The sequence below is a fragment of the Phyllostomus discolor genome, chromosome 8 (assembly GCF_004126475.2).
Source record: "Phyllostomus discolor isolate MPI-MPIP mPhyDis1 chromosome 8, mPhyDis1.pri.v3, whole genome shotgun sequence".
In the NCBI taxonomy this organism is placed as follows: domain Eukaryota; kingdom Metazoa; phylum Chordata; class Mammalia; order Chiroptera; family Phyllostomidae; genus Phyllostomus; species Phyllostomus discolor.
Window position 1 is genome coordinate 103,371,548 of NC_040910.2, and position 17,875 is coordinate 103,389,422.

Sequence of the window (17,875 nt, forward strand, 5' to 3'; positions counted from 1 at the left end):
TGGGGAACGAAAGTTCCTAATGAAGGAGCGAGGATGTTCAACTAGAAGCCCACCCTCATCCTTGGAGCATGCACTGGGGGTGATGTGGGGAGAGGGGCTGTGGGGCACCCCGGCTGGCCTTGGAGCTGTGCCCCGGCTTCCCCGGTCCTGGACAGGCGCACCCTGGCAGTGGCGATAGGCAGCCTGGTCCTGCACCAGCTGCCCACAGTGCCCAGCTCTGGGCCGGGTACCCAGGGATGGTCCATCAATGTGAAATGAATTAAAAGGCCCTGGAGGCTCCTGGATGCCAGAGCCGGTCTGGCCGCGCTGCCCAGTGCTGTCCCTGGTTCCCAGACCGCCATGTGCTAACAGCGCCCTCCTGGGGTGGCTGGAGCAGTGCAGAGGGTCCGGATGGTGGAGAGCAGAGGCGAGGAAGACCCTGAAGGGGCAGCCAAGGCCATGTGGGCATGACAGGGATGGGGGAGGTGCCCTCAAACCATTCCTGGGTCAAAGACGAGACCCCCGTTGCATCCTTTCCCTGTTGGTGCGGGCCTAAGGCCTCACCATTATGAACCTCCTTTCCAAAAAGGCTTCGCTGCGCTTACAGCTGTCAGCCTGCCTCCCGTTCATTTCCACAAATTTCAGACCTCTCTCAAGAGCTGGTTTTTAACTAGAAGGAGCAAGCAAACACAGCTCCAGCAGAAGGGCAGGGGTGCTCAGGAAGGGGGTGCACAGGCTGGCTTCCCCCAACTCCCAGCCAGCTGGGTCCTGCCCCAGACCCCTTCCTGGTGCAGGCCTGGGGTGTGCCTTATCACATAGGCGCTTTCGGTCCCCCCTCCCGCCCCATGGGACCGGGACAGGCTGGGGGCGGGGGGGGGGGCACCTGCTGGCCCTTTTGTGCCTTGAATGCCCTGCTGACTGTGCTCTTGGCACCACCAAAAAGGGGCATCCATCCCTTCCCATCAACCCGATACCTTTGCTGGCTCCAAATTTTGCAATCTATTTTCAGATGTAAAACGAGAGGCAGGAGTTAATAAGGAAATGGACTTGGGTACTAACCAGGGTCAAGGCCACACTAGTCTAAGTAAAACCCTTTATCACCGCTGGCCTTAAGCCAGCAACTCCCCAGTCCTCCATGATCCCTCCGGAACTGTGCCCGGCGAGGACCCTGCCCCGAGTCCCAGGCCCCCTCAGCACTGGGGAGTCCCTCGGCCCTGAGTCCTCCGGGGAGCAGGGGGGCAGAGCTGAGCGGCTGCCCGGAGCTTGGCGGGAGGAGGAGCGGGGGAGGGGGAAGGTGGGGAGATCCGGCTGGAGGGGAGGCTCCGCTGTCTCCTTCCTTCCTGGTTCCTGCAGCAGCTGCTGCCGCTGCTCAGCTCGGTGAGGAGGGAGCGGGAGCGGGCGACTCCAGACGGTGACTCAGAGGCAGAGCGGCCGTGTGGGTCAAGGAGCACGGGTGTCCATGGACCCTGGGGTAAGGGGCCACGCTGGCATTTCCCCAGAGGGCTTCCTGCCACCTGAAGCTGTTGGGTCTGCTCCTCCGGAGAAGGGGGCGGGAGTGGAGGTGGAGACAGGGCACCCACCTGGCTCATCTCGACCCCACACCCTGTAGTGACAGAGCCTCCCCCTCCAGCTGCAAGCGGGGAGAGGCCAGGACCCCACAGGGCCAGGAAAAGGGCACAGGCATACCCCAACACCGGGAGAGATGGGGAACTTTCAATGGCTGATGCAGGAGTTTTCCCCCTTGGGCCAGCCTCCGGTGGCATGGGCCCCTGTCTCCCCGCCCCCCTGCCCCCCCAACCCCTGCTCCACGGTGTCCCTGTTCCCTGTGGCCTCAACTCTTCAGGTGCTTGTGGGCTCCATCAGAAGACCTGAGGTTGTTTCCCCAGCCTCAGGCCAACCTCGCCCCTCCGGTCCCCTCCCTCCTCACACCCCGCCCCCCCCCCCCCCCCACACACACACAGCCTCATGCATTATTGATCTCCTGGTGGAGCCAGGACGGCCAGGGCCAGTGCCAAGGGCGCCTGTGGGCACTGCTGCGGGACCCGTGCAGACCTGGGCATGCTCTCGGCCACCTCTCCTCCTCCCCGCCTTCCCCGCTGTCTCCTTGGGCTCAGTCCCCTGCTCTGCCTGGGTGGCCAGTGCTGCTCAGGAGCCCCAAGGACTGGGACGATGAAAAAGGGAACGGGGAGGCTGAGGGTCCAAGGTGGGCATCCTAGGGGAGGCTGTTGGATGGGAGGAGGCCCAGGGAGCAATGGGGGCTGTCTTGGGCCTCAGTTTCCCCATGTAGAAGATGGGAGCCTAAGAACTAGAGGATACAGGGACCTGCTGGTGGGGAGTGGGGATAGAGGGGTCGGGGGGTTCTGCAGGGGGGTCATGGCGTGGCAGTGGAGTCTCCAAGCCATGGGTGGGGGTGCAGGGTCTCGAAGGAAGAGGAGCCGGACTGAGGTCTTGCTTGCCTAGTCTCTGACTTCCTCTGGCCCTTTTTCAGAGCCTCTTCCTTCACTCCCCTGCCTCCTCCCCTCTGATCGCCCCTGGGGATCCCTGCAGAGAAAACACCGAGTGTTTCCTGGAGCCCAGGAATGTGTGCTCAGGGTGGGGCCGGGTGGACTTCTGGTTCTCTCTCTGTCAATGAGCACACACAGTGGCTGCGGGAGGGTGGAGGCAGGGAGGCCCCACCAAGGCGGGGCAGGGCCAGGCTCGGGAGAGGCGGGACAGGTGAGCGGAAGATGTGTTAATGAACTCTCATCTCAGACGTTGGAGAGAGATTGGAGGTGGGGAGGGTGACAGAGGGGGTCTGTGCTGATGAAGCCTCTCTCCTGCTTCAAGGACCCCCTCAGGACAAGGCAACATCCTTCCCCTGCCACCCTGCTCTGAGTCTTCAGCAGGAAGGGGCCACTCCCTTCTCCATGGACTTCCAAGAGAGGGGCCCTCCCTTGCTGTCCGAGAGCACTCCGTCTGCCAAGCCCGGCAGCGCTCAGCAGGTCTGCGGATGGGAAGCCGGCGGTGGGTGGGTTCCATTTGCCACAAAGGGGCCTCACCAGCTGCAACCCCCGCCCCCCAACTCTGTCCTGGACTGCAGGCCTCCGAGCTGTGGGAGGTGGTGGAGGAGCCCCGGGGCCCACGGGGTGTGGAGGGTACCATGCCGGAGAGGCAGGAAGGCCACCTCCTCAAGAAGAGGAAGTGGCCTCTGAAGGGCTGGCACAAGGTAGGCTGGGCAGGGCAGGGGGCAGGGCCCAATTCCGGGGAGAATGGGGAGGTGCTGGGGCTGCTGGGTAGTGCTGGGTGTGTTTGTATGTGCGCGTGTGTGTCGAGAAGGAGAACAGTCCCTGTGTACGGTTGCTCTCTCCCCACACCCTCTTCTCCTCCTCACCTGCGTCCTGCTCCTCCTGGGCAACGTCACAGAGGTACTTTGTGCTTGAGGACGGGATCCTTCACTACGCGACTACTCGGCAAGACGTGAGTCAGCGCCTGGCGGGGTTGTGGGAGAGGTCTGGCCCCAAATGCCCTGGGCAGGAAGGGGGCTTCTGGCATCCCCCAGATCCCCGGGGCCTGAGTCCCGGTGCACTGCTCCTGGGGGTGGGGTCTTGAGCAAGCGTCTTCCCTGGGCCTCAGCTCCCTCATCTCTAAGAGGGGGACAGTGCGGTCACCTGTTTGTAGGGTCATTGCCCTCTTGGTAAGGGCCCCCAGGACAGTGCCCGGCACAAAGGTGCCTAAGACAGGGAAGCTTCGCCATCGCCGGCCTTGTCCCGTTCTCGTGCTGGGGATAAGGAACCGAGGCCTGGAACCCGGCCTGCAGGCCCCTGAGGGCGGGGGTAGACGTCCCTGCTCTGTGGCTTCCTGGAGCTCAGAGCATGGCTTCTGAGTTCTGTACACAGATGGACGACAGAGAGGTCCCTGTCAGCTCTGTGACCTGGGCCTGAGGGTGAACCCGCGGCAGGGACATGATGGCTCCGTGGCCCAGAGGTCTAAAACCAGCCCCTTGCCCCGCCCCCGCCCCAGATCACCAAGGGGAAGCTCCATGGCTCCATCGATGTCCGACTGTCTGTCATGTCCATCAACAGAAAGGCCCAGCGCATTGACCTTGACACCGAAGACAACATCTACCACCTCAAGGTGACATCCCTGGGAGCCGGCCGGTGGTTTGGGGCACACGGGAGAGGGGCCCAGGGGCTGAGGGTCTGTCCCTGAGTTCGACAGGAAGGGAGCTGCCCTCATGTCCAATGGCCAATGGCAAGCCGCCCCTGCTGGTGGTCAGGTGGACACACACAGAACCGAGGGCTCAGACACTGGGGCCCTGGTGTGAGCGGGACACCGTGGGAGAGAGCCTGCCCACCTAGGGGCCAGGGCCCCGCCGTCCCGCCCTGGGAAAGGAGTTCCCCTTCCATGTGTCCCATGCCCTCCCCGACGCTTCTGCAGATCAAATCCCAGGACCTGTTCCAGAGCTGGGTGGCCCAGCTACGTGCCCATCGCCTGGCCGCGCGCCTGGAGGTGCCCAGCAGCACTCACCGGAAGGTGAGCCGGGCCCCGGGGCAGGAGACGTGGGGATTCAGGGAGTGCAGCGGCCTCAGGGAGCAGCGAGACCCCGCGAGGCGGGCGCCATCGTCCTGACCCTTGACTCGCCACACAGGTTACCGGTGCCCAGCTTCCCACGGCGGTCAGTGCCTCGGCTCTCCCTGGAGTCGGACCTCGGGAGAAGGTGTCCTCCTGGTTGAGGGGCAGCGATGGCCTAGACCGCTGCTCTCACGGTGAGGCCCCCCCCGCAGCGTGCACCAGCGGGTAGGGCCCGCGCTGTCAGGTTTAGAGGGCGTCTGCAGCCGAAGAAGGGGAACGTGTTAAATGTTGCCTCCACCCCTGCCTCAGGGAGCCCCAGCCTGATGGGGGAGACAGCCTCCGCCGCCCTGCTGATCGGCCCCTCAGGCCCTGGGCTGGGAGCCCCAGCCTCATGGAGGGGGCGGGGCTTGTGCCCTGGGCGTGTGGATGGACAGGGCCAGGCCTCACAGGGCCAGGCCTCACGGAGGAGGAGTTCCAGATGCCCATCCGGGGAGGGATGGTGCCCGGGAGGGGTGCTCTGGAATTGGGTTCCTGGAGTCGGGGTTGTGATGCTGGCCCCGGGGGGTGGGGGGTGGGGCACACCCCTGAGGATGAAGGAGAGAGGCCGCAGAGGTAACTCTCGGTGTGGGAACCATGGAGACTGGGGTGCCGGCTTCCCGGATACCAGTGCGAGGCCAGACCAAAGCTGGGACCCGGGACCTGGGAACAGCACTGGGCTCACGATCGCGGGAGAGGGAGACAGACAGTGTCAGGGTTTCCCTGGCTGCTGGGTGTCGTCTTTGAAGGGAGAAGGACAGTTGGGAGATGGACTTTGGGGTGCCCGGCCAGGGTGGGGAGGACCCCTCACTCACTCCTCCCGCAGAGCTCTCGGAGTGCCAGGGGAAGCTCCAGGAGCTGCACAGACTGCTCCAGAGCCTGGAGTCGCTGCACCGGATCCCCTCGGCCCCTGTGATCCCCACGCACCAGGTGAGGCCCGGGGCGGGCGGTGGGGGGCGGGCTCCTGCCCAGGGGTGCTGCTCCTGCTTGCCGCCTTCATCCCATCCCTTCCCTGGGACGGTCCCCACTCCCACGTATGTCACCACTGTTTCCAGGGGCGGCACACGTCTGCCTATAGTCACCCCTCCTCCTATGTCCAGGGTGCCCCGGGTTGTCTCTCTGTCCCTTCGGAGGGACCCCTTCCCCCTGTCTGCCAGGGTGTCAGTCTTCTTCCTCCAAGATGTCACTTGTTTCTGTGCTATCTTCTGTGGCCACCGGCCTCTTTCCCGGCTTTGGTGGTCGCTGTCCCTTTTCTCCATCCTGAGAGTGAAACTCCCCTCGTCTCCACTTGCCAGGCCTCAGTGACGACGGAGAGACCCAAGAAGGGGAAACGGACCAGCCGCATGTGGTGCACACAGAGCTTCGCCAAGGACGACACCATCGGGCGGGTGTGGCAGGGCGCGGACCCCAGGCCCTGGGGTGGGGCGCTCTGAAGGGGGCTGTGCCCTTCGACCTCTTCCCTTCGCCCGCAGGTTGGTCGTCTCCACGGCTCTGTTCCTAACCTCTCTCGATACCTGGAGTCCCGGGACCACTCAGGACCCCGTGGGCTGCCACCCCCAGACTATGCCCACCTGCAGCGCAATTTCTGGGCCCTGGCCCAAAAGGGTGAGTGCGAGCAGGAGGGCGGCGTGGAGCAGGCGGGGGAGGCAGAGGGTCTGACGCCCACCTCTGCCCCCCTCCGCAGTGCACAGCTCGCTCAGCAGCGTCCTGGCTGCCCTCACCGCCGAACGGGACCAACTGAGGGACCTGCACCAGGGTTCCGAGCTGTCCAGGACGGGGGTGAGGCTTGACGACAGGGCGGCCAGCCCACCGCAGGCCTGGGAGTGGTCACAGATGGGGGCCGGGTGGGGGCGTGGCAGGGCAGGGAGGGTTTCAGCCTGCGGGCGCCCTGTCCCCTCCCCCTTCCCCTGCAGGTCTCCGAGGCCTCGGCGGGCCCAAGGCGCCTCCACTCGCTGTCCACCTCCTCGGACACTACAGCTGACTCCTTTAGCTCCCTGAACCCTGAGGAGGTAGGAGCCCGGGTGGGCTTCGGGAACCATTTCCTCCTGGGCCTTCTGTCCTGGCAGGAGTGAAGGCGTGGCTGGTCTTCGGACCCCAGACGGCCCAGAGATCCTAGCTCCGACCTCTTTCACACAACGTCGGCAGCAGCCACGTCACTTCACAGTGTGCAGAAGGCTTTCCCTGGATTCAGGGGCCTTCGAGGCAGTGGTTCCTGCCCTCAAGTTCACAGAGGAGGAAACTGAGACTCAGACAGTCTCCTGGTCAGGCCCAGGCCCTCACACTGTGGACCAGCTGAGCCGGGACCCAGGGGTTCTGAGCAGAGACTCCAGGGCCCTACTCCGTGGAGCCAACTCTGTGACCGAGCCTCAGGGTCCTCGTCTGCAAAGTGGGGGTCATAAGTGCACCTATGCATCATGGGGTGTCAGGACTGACGGAGTTAACGCCCACAGAGGGCTCAGAGCCAGGCTCCGAGTCGGCACCCAGGAGGTGCGAGCTGTGACTGTGGAACCCGGGTCTCCTCACCCCCAGGCTGGCCTTTGTGCCACTGAGTTCGCCCTGGCCGCGTCCTCTCCTGCCCGACAGGCTTCAGGCTCTGTCCTGCTTAGGGTGCCCCTCCCCAGGGGCTGCCAGGCAGGGGCTGCCAGGCGGGGGAAGCCCAGCAGTCCTCGGCCTGACGCCCGTTCCGCTTCCACAGCAGGAAGCTCTGTACATGAAGGGGCAGGACCTGACCCCCCAGCTGTCTCAGAGCAGCGTGCTGTCCCTCGCGGATTCCCACACGGAGTTCTTTGACGCCTGTGAGGTTCTTCTCTCCGCCAGCTCTTCTGAGAACGAGGTGAGGGAGGCGGGAGACTGGCAGTAAGAGGAGGGGACCCCGAGAATGTCAGGGTGGGGTTCAGAGAGGCTAGAACCCATGGATTCCCGAATCCTTTCTCCCCGCCTCCGCCGCTGTCTCTGGGAACACGTCCAACCTGCTGGACTTGAGTGGCCCTGGTCACAAATCTCTGCTTTGTCCCTGTTGGGGATAAAGCCTCAGCTCCCCGCCCCCCAGCCATTTTCCTGTGACCCCATTTCAGACCCAGGTCTCCCTTGGCCCCTGCCCCCTGAATCTTAGTAATCCCCAACTGCCCTTCCCTTTGTGTCTCCAAAGTCCCTGAACTCCACCCCCCCAGCCACCCGCCCCAGGCCGAGGGCCAGGCCCTCCCTCTCCCAAAGCGGCAGGTGGTGCAGGGCCTTCCGGGGCAGTATCTTAGGGCTCAGACCTCCCCAAATATATTCTCTTCCCCTTCCCACCAAAGGGCTAGCTGGGCAGAGTCCTGCCAGGCCCTGGGCACTGCCCAGCTGCCCGGGGGAGGCCCAGTCTGCCCGGCCTGTCATCTGTCCCGGCCCAGGGCTCAGAGGAGGAGGAGGAGTCGTGCACCAGTGAAATCACCACCAGCCTGTCCGAGGAGGTGCTGGACCTCAGGGGAGCTGAGCGCTGTCAGAAAGGTGCCAGCCAGGTGTTTGGGCAGGGGAGAGGGGAGTGGGCAGGGCGGGGCTAGAGGTGGGTGGGAAAATGCTGGCGTAGCCCAGGACCCTCGGGAAGGCAGGCCCTTGTGGTGACGGGTGGCTTTGGGCGCTGACTCCAGAGGTGACTGCAGGAGGTGAGGAGGGCTGAGCTGTAAGCTATGGAATGTTCCAGGCGGGACAGGCTCCAGCCTGGGGCCAGCCTCCTTTCCAACCCTCTGGAAAGGGTCAGGTGGGGCCGGATAGACAGGGAGAAGGAGGAGGCCCCTCTGTGTCACTTTGCAGCAGTGTGGCTTCGGACACGTCATTTTACTTGTTGGAGCCTGTTTCCTCATCTGTAAAATGGGTGGAATGATCCGCACCCTGACATCGATTTCTGTTTATGGAAGGGAGGGGAGGCACGGGTGGGGACTCAAAAAGGGCTCCTAGGGTACGGGGTTTCTGCTGCCCACTTGAATCCCCTGGGAGCTGGTCAGGGATTAGATCCCCATCCGCCCTGCCCCATAGAGCATGAAGACTGGGACTTGGGGTGGGAGGCAGCTGGGCTGTGGGCCAGGCTGTGGGCCTGCCCCGCGGGGATGCCAGAGAGTGACGCGGCTGTGGGGGGCCCCAGGGGTGTGTGTTGCAGGGAGAGCTGCAGGCCCACCCCGGCGCCGCTGCCTGCCGGCGGCCAGTGGGCCCGGGGCTGACGTGAGCCTGTGGAACATACTCCGTAACAACATCGGCAAGGACCTGTCCAAGGTGTCGATGCCTGTGCAGCTCAACGAGCCACTCAACACTCTGCAGCGGCTGTGCGAGGAGCTGGAGTACAGCAGCCTGCTGGACCAGGCCAGCCGCATCGACGACCCCCGGGAGCGCATGGTACTGGCCCCCGCCCACCCTCGGCCGGCAGCGCGGGCTGCCTCTTCCGACTGCGGACGCTGCCTCCCAGAAAGCCCCGGCCAGACATTGCCTTGCTGCCGAAGCTCCAGCCCAGGGCCCTAGCCTTGCTTGCAGCTGGGGGGACGTCTCCTTCTCGGGTCTGCACCCCCCCAGCAGCTTTCTCCCTGCCCCCTCCGCTCCCGCAGGTGTACATCGCAGCCTTTGCCGTCTCTGCGTATTCCTCCACGTACCACCGCGCAGGCTGCAAGCCCTTCAACCCGGTCCTGGGGGAGACCTATGAGTGTGAGCGGCCTGACCGAGGCTTCCGCTTCATCAGTGAGCAGGTGCGGCCGGGGAAGACGGCGGCTGGCCTCACGGGCTGGCGGGCAGGGGAGCACCCGAGCTCCGGCGGGGCCACGGCGTGGGAGAAAGCAGGGGGCAGTTGGCACGGTGCCAGGGCCTGGACCACATGCTGGAGGTTCGGAGGGCTCTACTGGAAGGAGCTCCCCACTTTGTTTACGCGGTGGGACTTGAAACACGGAGTTACTGCGCCATGGTTGTAGAGCTGGGATCGGGGAAGCTCAGAGGAGGTTATCTGGCTTCCCCTGGGAAGGCACTAGGGGGTGATCTTGAGCTACTTCTTGAAGGATGGATCGGAGCTCGCCAGGAGTCCAAGCGGGCGGGTAGAATGGGATATTCCAGACAGTGTAAAGGAAGGGATGGGGCGTGTTGGGGTGGGCTTAGGCACAGGGCGGGAAGACAAGGCTGGGCCAGGCCCCGAGGGGCCTCCTAGGGGTGCAGGTAAGGGGGGCTTGTTTGTTTCCAAGTCCTGAAGGCTGGGGTGGGGGGGGGGGCACTGGAGGGTTGTGAGCGGTAGAGGGACATGCTCACAGTTGCCCTTTATAAAGAACACTCGGGCAGCGGTGTGCGGCCACAGAGGCCATTAGGAGGCCATTTCAGTCACTTCCCTACGAGCTGGTGAGGACCTGCACTTAGGCTGTGGCAGCTGGGTTGGGCGGACAGGGGATTCGAGAGCTATTTGTGTATTGCCCTTGGCATGACTCAGTGGTCAGCGGGATGTTCCTACGAGTAAGGAGTGGGGAGGTGGCTGGTGACGGGGGAAAGCCTGGGGTGGCTTGGAGGTCCGGGATTGGGCGGGTTGGGCGGTGCCGGTTAGCAGGATGGAGCGTCTGTGAGGGAGGTAACTGAACTGGGGAGACTCCTGGTCCAGTAAGCTCTGGGGCACGTGGCCTGGAGCTCCCGAGAAAGCACTTTCGGGGCGAGCAGAGTCCTGGACCGCTCGCTCCCACAGAGGGTCGGAGAGGAGTGTGGGCGGGGACAGGACAGCAGAGGAGTGCTGAGGTGAGGGGGAGGCCGGGCGGTCTGGCCACGGGACTTGGGGGTGTCACTAGCTTCCTGATGAGGGCGGTTTCACACACAGGCTGGGGGCCAAGGCTGGATTATGGTGAGTGCACATTGGAAGTAAAAAAAGAAAAAGAAGGAAAGAGAGAGAGTGAAAGAAATGCAGGATATTCCCCCCCCCCAAAAAAAAATGAGGGAAGAAAGGAGGGAAAGCGGGTAGCAGCCAGAGGGGGAGACAAAAGGTTGAGGGTAATTTTTTGTTTGTTAGATTTTAAATGCTTTTGAAAACAGGGTGACGCGTTCACAGCCCAGTAGTGAGCACAGTAGAGGGCCCCCGCCCCACCCCCCCAGGGGGATGGCTGCTGCCAGCGTGTGCTTCGTGCGTGCACAAGCACACACGTGCGTGCACAAGCAGGCACGTGCGCGACTGGAAAGGCTTGCTGCCTGTGTAAGGTGGAAGAAATGGGAGACCTGTCTGCTCAGAGGGGCGGAGGCCCAGAGCGGGAAGGACTGCGGTGCGGAGGGAGGAGGGACAGGAGCAGGGAGGGGCCTGCAGGAAGGGGTGGGAGGCAGCGTGGAGGAAGGGAGGGGCCCTGGGCTGGCGGTGGTCAGGGCGGGGAGCCTGCCAACGGTAGGAGGTAGGAGGCGTTGCCAGCTCTGGTCTGGCCCTGATTATGGGGGGATGAGTGTGATTTGAAGGGGATGGCTTGGGGGTCAGTCCTCAGAGAATTCTGGGGGATGCTGAGGCCCCAGGTGTAGACTCGATGTTGAACGAGAAGTTTCTCAGCGTGTGTGCTCCATCTGGGTTGCACAGCAGGGTGGGGGGCTCCTGAGAGCAGGGAGTGGGGGCAGCACAGAGGAGCCCGGTGCTGGGAGCGGTGGCCAGTGGTGGCAGCGATTTGTCCAGGGTGCCGGGTGGGAGGGCTGGAAGTGGGGGAGGAATCTCAGCTGGAGCCCCAGAGGCAGGGAATGGGCATGGAGGCAAGGCAGGCAGGCTGTGAGGTACAGTTCAAGGTTCCCCAGGCGGAGCCGTACCCAGGGGCGCAAGGTCACGGTTTTCCAAGACTGTGGTGTGGAGGCTGGGGGGTGATGGCAGCTTTGGGGGGAAGAAGGTGAGGGAAGAGGGTCCTCGTGGGAGGGTGGGCTTTCAGGCAGGGCACGGTGGAGTCCCCACCTGTCACCGCTAGAGAACTTCATGGGCTGGAGCAGGGGTTCTGGAGAGCACCAGGGACAGGGGTGGCAAGGACGGCTCCAGAGGGGAGTGAGTGAGCAGGGAGAACACAGGGACCTCGTGGACCAGGAGAAAACGATGAGATCTGGGTGGCTGCCAAGGGTTGCAGGGACCAGAGACCTGGGACTGACTGATCTCTGGCTCACAGGGGAACTGGGGGTGGGGTGGTAAGGGATTCTGGGGGTCCTCAAGAGAACGTCCTTGCTTACCAAGGTCTCCCACCACCCCCCAATCTCGGCGTGTCACGCGGAGTCTGAGAACTTCGTTTTCTGGCAAGGTGAGGAGGGGGCCTGTGGGGGGTACCCCCGAGGGCAAAGGGCAGATGGGGTGGAGCCGGACACTCACTCTCTGTTCTTGTCACTGCCGCCCCCCTCCCTCCCCGACCCGGCTCCAGACATGAAGTGGAAGAACAAGTTCTGGGGAAAGTCCCTGGAGATCGTACCTGTGGGGACGGTTCACGTCAGCCTGCCCAGGTGAGAGCCGGGCCCAGACCACAGGCCGTGGGCTGCCAGGCTGGACGGGAAGGGACGGGCTGGGCCAGGACAGGAAGGTCTGGCCTGAAGCCGCCAGGGGCGGGGCGGGGTCTGTGCTTCTATATTTGTACCAATTTCCAATAGAGAAAGGTGAGACATCTGACTCGGTAGAGCTGGGAGGAGGGCTCCTCAAGGTCATCTGATGCAGTGGGTTTCACACGTTTTTGACCATGACTTCCAGTAAGAGATGCATTTCAGACTTCAAGCCAGCGTGAGCACACACCCGTTCCCACACAGACGCATGCACGCACACACACACACATATACCGGAACCTAAGTTGATCTCGGAACGGGTCACAGATCACATTTGCAACACCCTCGTCCCCCTCGTGTTGTGGGTGGGGACCGCAGCCAGAGAAGAGGGGCTTGCCCAGCGAGGCCCTGGAGTTAGCCAGAGGCCAATGCGGGGGTCGTGGGGGCGAGCCTGGGCGTGGGGTCGGAGGTCCTGGCTGGGAGGCCTGGTTCTGCCACTTCGTCGTTGTACAAGTGGCAGAATGACTGGACGCCTCAGAACCCCAAGTTCGCTCTGCTCCGTAAAACAAGACCAGTGAGTGACCCTGATGGTGGCAGGGGGTGAACAGGGCCACAGAACAGGGCCAGTGCAGTCCCTGGCACCCCAGGGCGCAGCCCTTGTCTGTGGCTCCCCCACACACACACACGGCTCAGGCCCTTGGGAGCCTTGTGAGGGAGTGGGGATGTGCTCCTGGGTGCTCTCTGGGAGGCCGCTCTGTGGTGTAAATGCGCTGCCCTTCGGGGCAGAGCCCGAGTCAGGGCTCCGTGCGTGACCTGCTCCGAGAGATGGGGGGGGGCTCCCGGCTCAGGGCAGCTCTTGTGTCCTGGGGCTGGCCGGCTGCCCCCACCCCTACCCCAGGCTCTTCTCTCTCAGGTTTGGGGACCACTTCGAGTGGAACAAGGTGACATCCTGCATCCACAACATCCTGAGCGGCCAGCGCTGGATCGAGCACTACGGGGAGGTCCTCATCCGGAACACGAAGGACAGCTCCTGCCACTGCAAGATCACCTTCTGCAAGGTGGGCCCCTGCCTGTGGCCCTGCCCGGGGCAGCCCAGCAGCTCCCGCTGAGGGGGGAGGGGAGGGGGTGGAGGAGCCAGCTGCCTGAGCCCCTGGCCCTGCCCCCACCCCAGGCCAAGTACTGGAGCTCCAGCATCCACGAGGTTCAAGGGGCCGTGTTCAGCCGGAGTGGCCGTGTCCTCCACCGGCTCTTCGGGAAGTGGAACGAGGGGCTGTTCCGGGGGCCCCCGCCTGGCGGTCAGTGCATCTGGAAACCCAGTAAGTGGGGTGATCGGGGAGGGCTGGCCAGGGCCAGGGCAGCCATGGCCCAGTCCACCTGCTGCAGCCCCTGCCTTCCCCCCCAGACTCGATGCCCCCAGACCACGAGCGCAACTTCGGCTTCACTCAGTTCGCCTTGGAGCTGAATGAGCTGACGGCGGAGCTGAAGCGGTCACTGCCTTCCACGGACACACGGCTGCGGCCGGACCAGAGGTCAGTGCCTGCCAGCCAGGCGCCACCCTGGAACCGCAGCCCCCCAACCCCCCTCCCCCAAGTGGGTTCTAAGTGAGGCTGGGGCTGTGTCCTTCCTTCCCTCACTCGGCTCAGGGAAATGGGGCCTGTTCGGGGGCTTAGCTGGGCAGGAGACAGGGGCCTTGGACTGGGGGGCCCCGAGGGGAGCATCCCACTGACGGCGGTCTGGACGCTCAGGTACCTGGAGGAGGGCAACATACAGGCCGCCGAGGCCCAGAAGAGAAGGATCGAGCAGCTCCAGCGAGACAGGCGCAAAGTGATGGAAGAGAACAACATCGTGCACCAGGCCCGCTTCTTCAGGTCCTCTCCGCCCTCTCCTGGGGGTCCGCCAGGGGGGCTCCCCTCCCCTCCCCTCCGGCCTCTTCCTGCCCTGAGTGGGTCTGGCATCGGGAGGCAACGTCTCCAACTGGCCTCCATTCTGATGCTCACTCTCCCCGCTCCCTGGCTCTCTTCCCCCAGGCGGCAGACAGATGGCAGTGGGAAGGAGTGGTGGGTGACTAACAACACGTACTGGCAGCTGCGGGCCGAGCCCGGCTACGGGAACCTGGACGGAGCCGTGCTGTGGTAGCCACGGCCCCGGGGGCGGGAGGCTCTGGCCCCTCCCCCCTGCCTCCACCTGCACCACCATGGACACAGGGGCAAAGCCAGGCTCCCGCTCACTGTCCTGGAGACCAGAGGCCCAGCCCTGCTCTAGCCCTGTCCCCCTCTGCTGGCTGGAGGGGCTGCATCTCAGCCCATCGCCCACCCTGTATTGTGGGGGAGAAGCAGGATTCGTGCTCCCCCAGTCTTGTTGCCCCCATAACTGGCATGTAAGACCCTTCTTGCTCCATCACCCCCTTTCTTCCCTGTTGGGGTACTTGGGGGAGACTCCAGGCCCTCGAGGATCTGCTCCCCATTTCAGTGCCTTCCTAGGACACTGGATGCTCCCCAGGCTTCCTGGGCGGTGCGGTTGGGGTGAGTGAAGGAGCACAGGCAGCCTTTGCCCCCACCCGTCCCTCCTCCGCCCTGTCCGGCATCTCCCCTGAGCCCTACCCCGGTGGGGCTCCCTCACTCCGTCTCTGGCGATCTCTCTCATCCTTCTGGGCGCCCTTCTCCCAAAGCGCGAAACACCTGCGGCTTCCAGCTCCTTCAGCCCTGCGCCCAAGCGGTTTCCTGCAGGACCCCCCAGAACCGTCCCCCCCAGCCACCGGGAGTGAGTGCGTGAGCGCGCATGCGAGTGCCTGTCTGTGTGGAAGAGTGAGTGTGCGCGTGTGCCTGTGCACTGCTCGCAGGCGAGCAGGACCCCTGATACGGCCCGGACCGGGCGTCCGCCACTGCTGCTCGCGTTCGCACAGTCTGCCTCCCACATTCCAAGCTCCAATAAAGACTGTCCCGGACCCTGGCCTGTGACTGTTTGTCCAGCAAGTGCATTCAGGCTCGGCAGTGGCCCACAGCCGCCCACTCGCCGGGGCTCGCAAGCTGATGCCTCCCTCCCTCCGGCCTCACATCCTGCCCACAGACCTCAAGTGTCCCTCAGCTCTGGCCCTTCCTGCAATGACACCTGGCCTAGGCCGGGCCCCTCACCGGGGTTATTGCCGTGGCCTCGGAGCCCCCAGTTACGTCCAGGGCAATGCTGGCTTTCGGGGTGAGATTTCAAAAGAGAAAAATGGTACCTTGTACCTGCTCCAGATACACCCATTGCTTCTAAGTACCTAGACAAAAATTCCACACTCTTCACCCCAGCAGAGAACTGTGTGGTCCCTGTCACCCTCCGGCACAGAGTGCTGACCCCCACACCCAGCATCCCCAGTCAGGTCTGGGCCTCCCATGCCCCCCGCCCCCCGCCCCAGATTAGTGAGCGGTCAAGAAAGGGTGGGAGGGAGGCAGCAACTTGAAGGGGCTGAGAAGAGGGCCAGCTGCGTGCAGTTTCTCCCCTCCCCCACCACCTGGGCTGGGCCAGCTGTTAGGTCACAGCTGCGGGATCTTGGCCAGGTGTCTTCCCTCAGACCCTCATCCCCTTGTCCATGCGGCTGCTCCTGCATCTTAGAGCAGGCTGTGTGTGGGGTGGCTTAGGCTCTCCGTGCACTCGCTGCTCCTGACCCTTGACCCTGACCCCTGACCCTGTCCCAGCACAAGAGCAGGCCCAGGCCCAGGCTCTGCTCCACTCTGACGGACATCTCAAGACCAAGTCGTGCCTTCGCTGGGGTTTGGCAAGAACAGGGGAGACCCTGAGCTAACGTAGCCCTTCCGATCCGTCTCCTACCCCCTCCCCCAGCCCTGGGGGAGGGAGGGGGCGCCGCATGGCCACAGTTTCTGGAGAGTGTTAAAAGTTAAAATGAACACAACTGCTTTGACACCACATACCAGAAATAACCTCAACCCATTCCAAAAAAGCCAGAGCCTACACACGTTCAGGATATTTAAATTTTTTAAAGATTTTATTTATTTATTTTTAGAGAGGGGAAGGGAAAGAAAAAGAGGGAAACACCAATGTGTGGCTGCCTCTCATGCACTCTCCACCGGGGACCTGGCCCACAACCCAGGCCTGTGCCCTGACTGGGAATTGAACCAGCAACCCTTCAGTTCATAGGCCAGCACTCTATCCACTGAGCCACACCAGGCAGGGGCTACTCAGGATGTTTAAAAAGCAACAACAACAACAAGATACACTGCCCTCCTCCCCACGCTTTCCACTCAGAGCAACACGGAGCCTGACAGACCAGCCTGTCTGTGTTCAGCTTCCACACATTTTAAGAACTGGTTTCAAAGAGACCCAATTTCAAAGTTATTTTTCACATGGAGACAGCCTAGCAACGCCCCTGCTCACAGGAACCGAGCACTCTGCGGCTGATGCCATCTCGACCAGCCTCTCCCGGCCCAGGCACCGGCTCGGCAGCGGGAAATGGTCAGGGTGGTTTTGCTCTCGCTGGGGCCCCCGCAGGTGCGAGGCTTTCCGGCGGGAGGGCTGCTGTCTTCTTCAAAACCCTCCCCACTGGGCCGGGGTGAGTCATCGCTGACGGGGTGCTCGAGCCACGCTGAGCTCTGTGGACAGAGTGTGAAGGGCCCAACGCAGCTGTGGGTGGGTGGTGACCACGTCCCGGCCACCGGGAGACTGGCTGTGGCTGGTGGGGTGGGAGGGGTGCACGCTCAAGTCTCGTCTGAGGCGGGAATGGTGGGCCCCATTCCCGAGCCTGTCGTGGTCTCGTCCAACGGCACACGGGAGGACTGCTCACCAGTGGGGGTGGGGGCAGCCCAGCACAGACCTGGCCCCTCCACCCCCAGCTTTGGTTGCAGGACATGGCAGGCTGGGGCAAAGGGGAGGAATGTGGGCTTAAAGGCCCCATATCTTGGCTCGGCTTGGGAAAGGCAGGAGATGGAACACACCGGTTTGTAATGCCAGGGCCCACTTCCCTGGATGAGCAAAGATCCGAGTTGGAAGAAGAGTGGGGGAAACCCCTGGGCCCGACACGGTGGCAGTGGGGGCAGGAGGCAGGCGGAAGGGGGCAGTTCTCACCTCGCCTACTTCGGGCCTTCCCACCCCAAACCGCTCCTCCACCCAGAGAGAGAGAAAAAGAGTGTGTGTGTGTGTGTGTGTGTGTGTTTTAAAATTCAGCTGTTGAGTAGCTGATGGGGATGCCTGGTTGCAAGGGGTAAAAGGGCTGTGAATACTTATAACCCCCGGTTCCCCGAGTCTCCTGGATGACGAACAGTTTCCGGTGTGCGTGTGTTTGTAACCGGCCTGAGAGGGGGGAGGGCGCCGAACCAGCCGAGGAGCCAGGTGGCAAAGGTAAACACAGCTGGACACCAAAGGTGGTGAAAGCAGATGTTACTCAGCGACTACCGGTGGTCAGGGAGAGCTGGTGTTTAAGGGCAAAAGGAGGGCGGGAGAGGGGAAAGGGTGGGGTCTCCAGCAGACTCAGAGGGGAAGGATGGTTGGTGCAAATGCCAGTCGGCGGGGCAGGGGGGTGGGGGTGGGGGTGGGGGTGGGGGTGGGGGCAGGGGTCCCGCTGGCCGGTATCATGGAAGTCAGGATTCCACCCTCCCGAGGAGACAGGGAGACAGGCCCTGGCCTTCCTCGTGGTTACATTCTACAGGAAAGGCTCCGGGTCCTGGAGAAAGACACTCCACTCCCGAGCTGTAGAGGTCACATGAGTGCCTCAAAGTGACAGAGGAAGGAATCACAACTGCAGGCCCTTTTTAGTGGACGTCTGGAGAAAGGGCGTCAGGGGCCTCCCGTCAGGTGTCGGGAGTAAGTTCTCCTGGCCGCACCGGGCTTTCTCGGGCAGGCCTGTGAGGGG

General features: G+C 63.3%; 1 protein-coding gene across 2 annotated transcripts; it reads left to right on the top strand.

Annotated features, from left to right (window-relative positions):
* Nucleotides 1–1,281: 1,281 nt before the first annotated feature.
* Nucleotides 1,282–14,976, top strand: OSBPL7 (oxysterol binding protein like 7). Of its 2 annotated transcripts, none has more exons than XM_028521625.1 (23): nucleotides 1,282–1,450; nucleotides 2,806–2,960; nucleotides 3,059–3,184; nucleotides 3,382–3,435; nucleotides 3,979–4,092; nucleotides 4,396–4,491; nucleotides 4,607–4,724; nucleotides 5,393–5,496; nucleotides 5,862–5,954; nucleotides 6,039–6,171; nucleotides 6,251–6,345; nucleotides 6,480–6,575; nucleotides 7,262–7,399; nucleotides 7,956–8,052; nucleotides 8,684–8,931; nucleotides 9,138–9,275; nucleotides 11,738–11,801; nucleotides 11,919–11,997; nucleotides 12,944–13,088; nucleotides 13,202–13,346; nucleotides 13,433–13,559; nucleotides 13,776–13,898; nucleotides 14,058–14,976. In XM_028521625.1, exons 2-23 carry the CDS (start codon nucleotides 2,886–2,888, stop codon nucleotides 14,164–14,166), a joined length of 2,517 nt encoding a protein of 838 aa, XP_028377426.1. In that variant the 5' UTR covers nucleotides 1,282–1,450; nucleotides 2,806–2,885; the 3' UTR covers nucleotides 14,167–14,976. The 2 variants fall into 2 exon arrangements, with proteins under 2 accessions (XP_028377426.1, XP_035889724.1); XM_036033831.1 differs by having other exon boundaries at nucleotides 1,300–1,450; nucleotides 7,265–7,399; nucleotides 14,058–14,761.
* The last annotated feature ends 2,899 nt before the right edge of the window (nucleotides 14,977–17,875 follow it).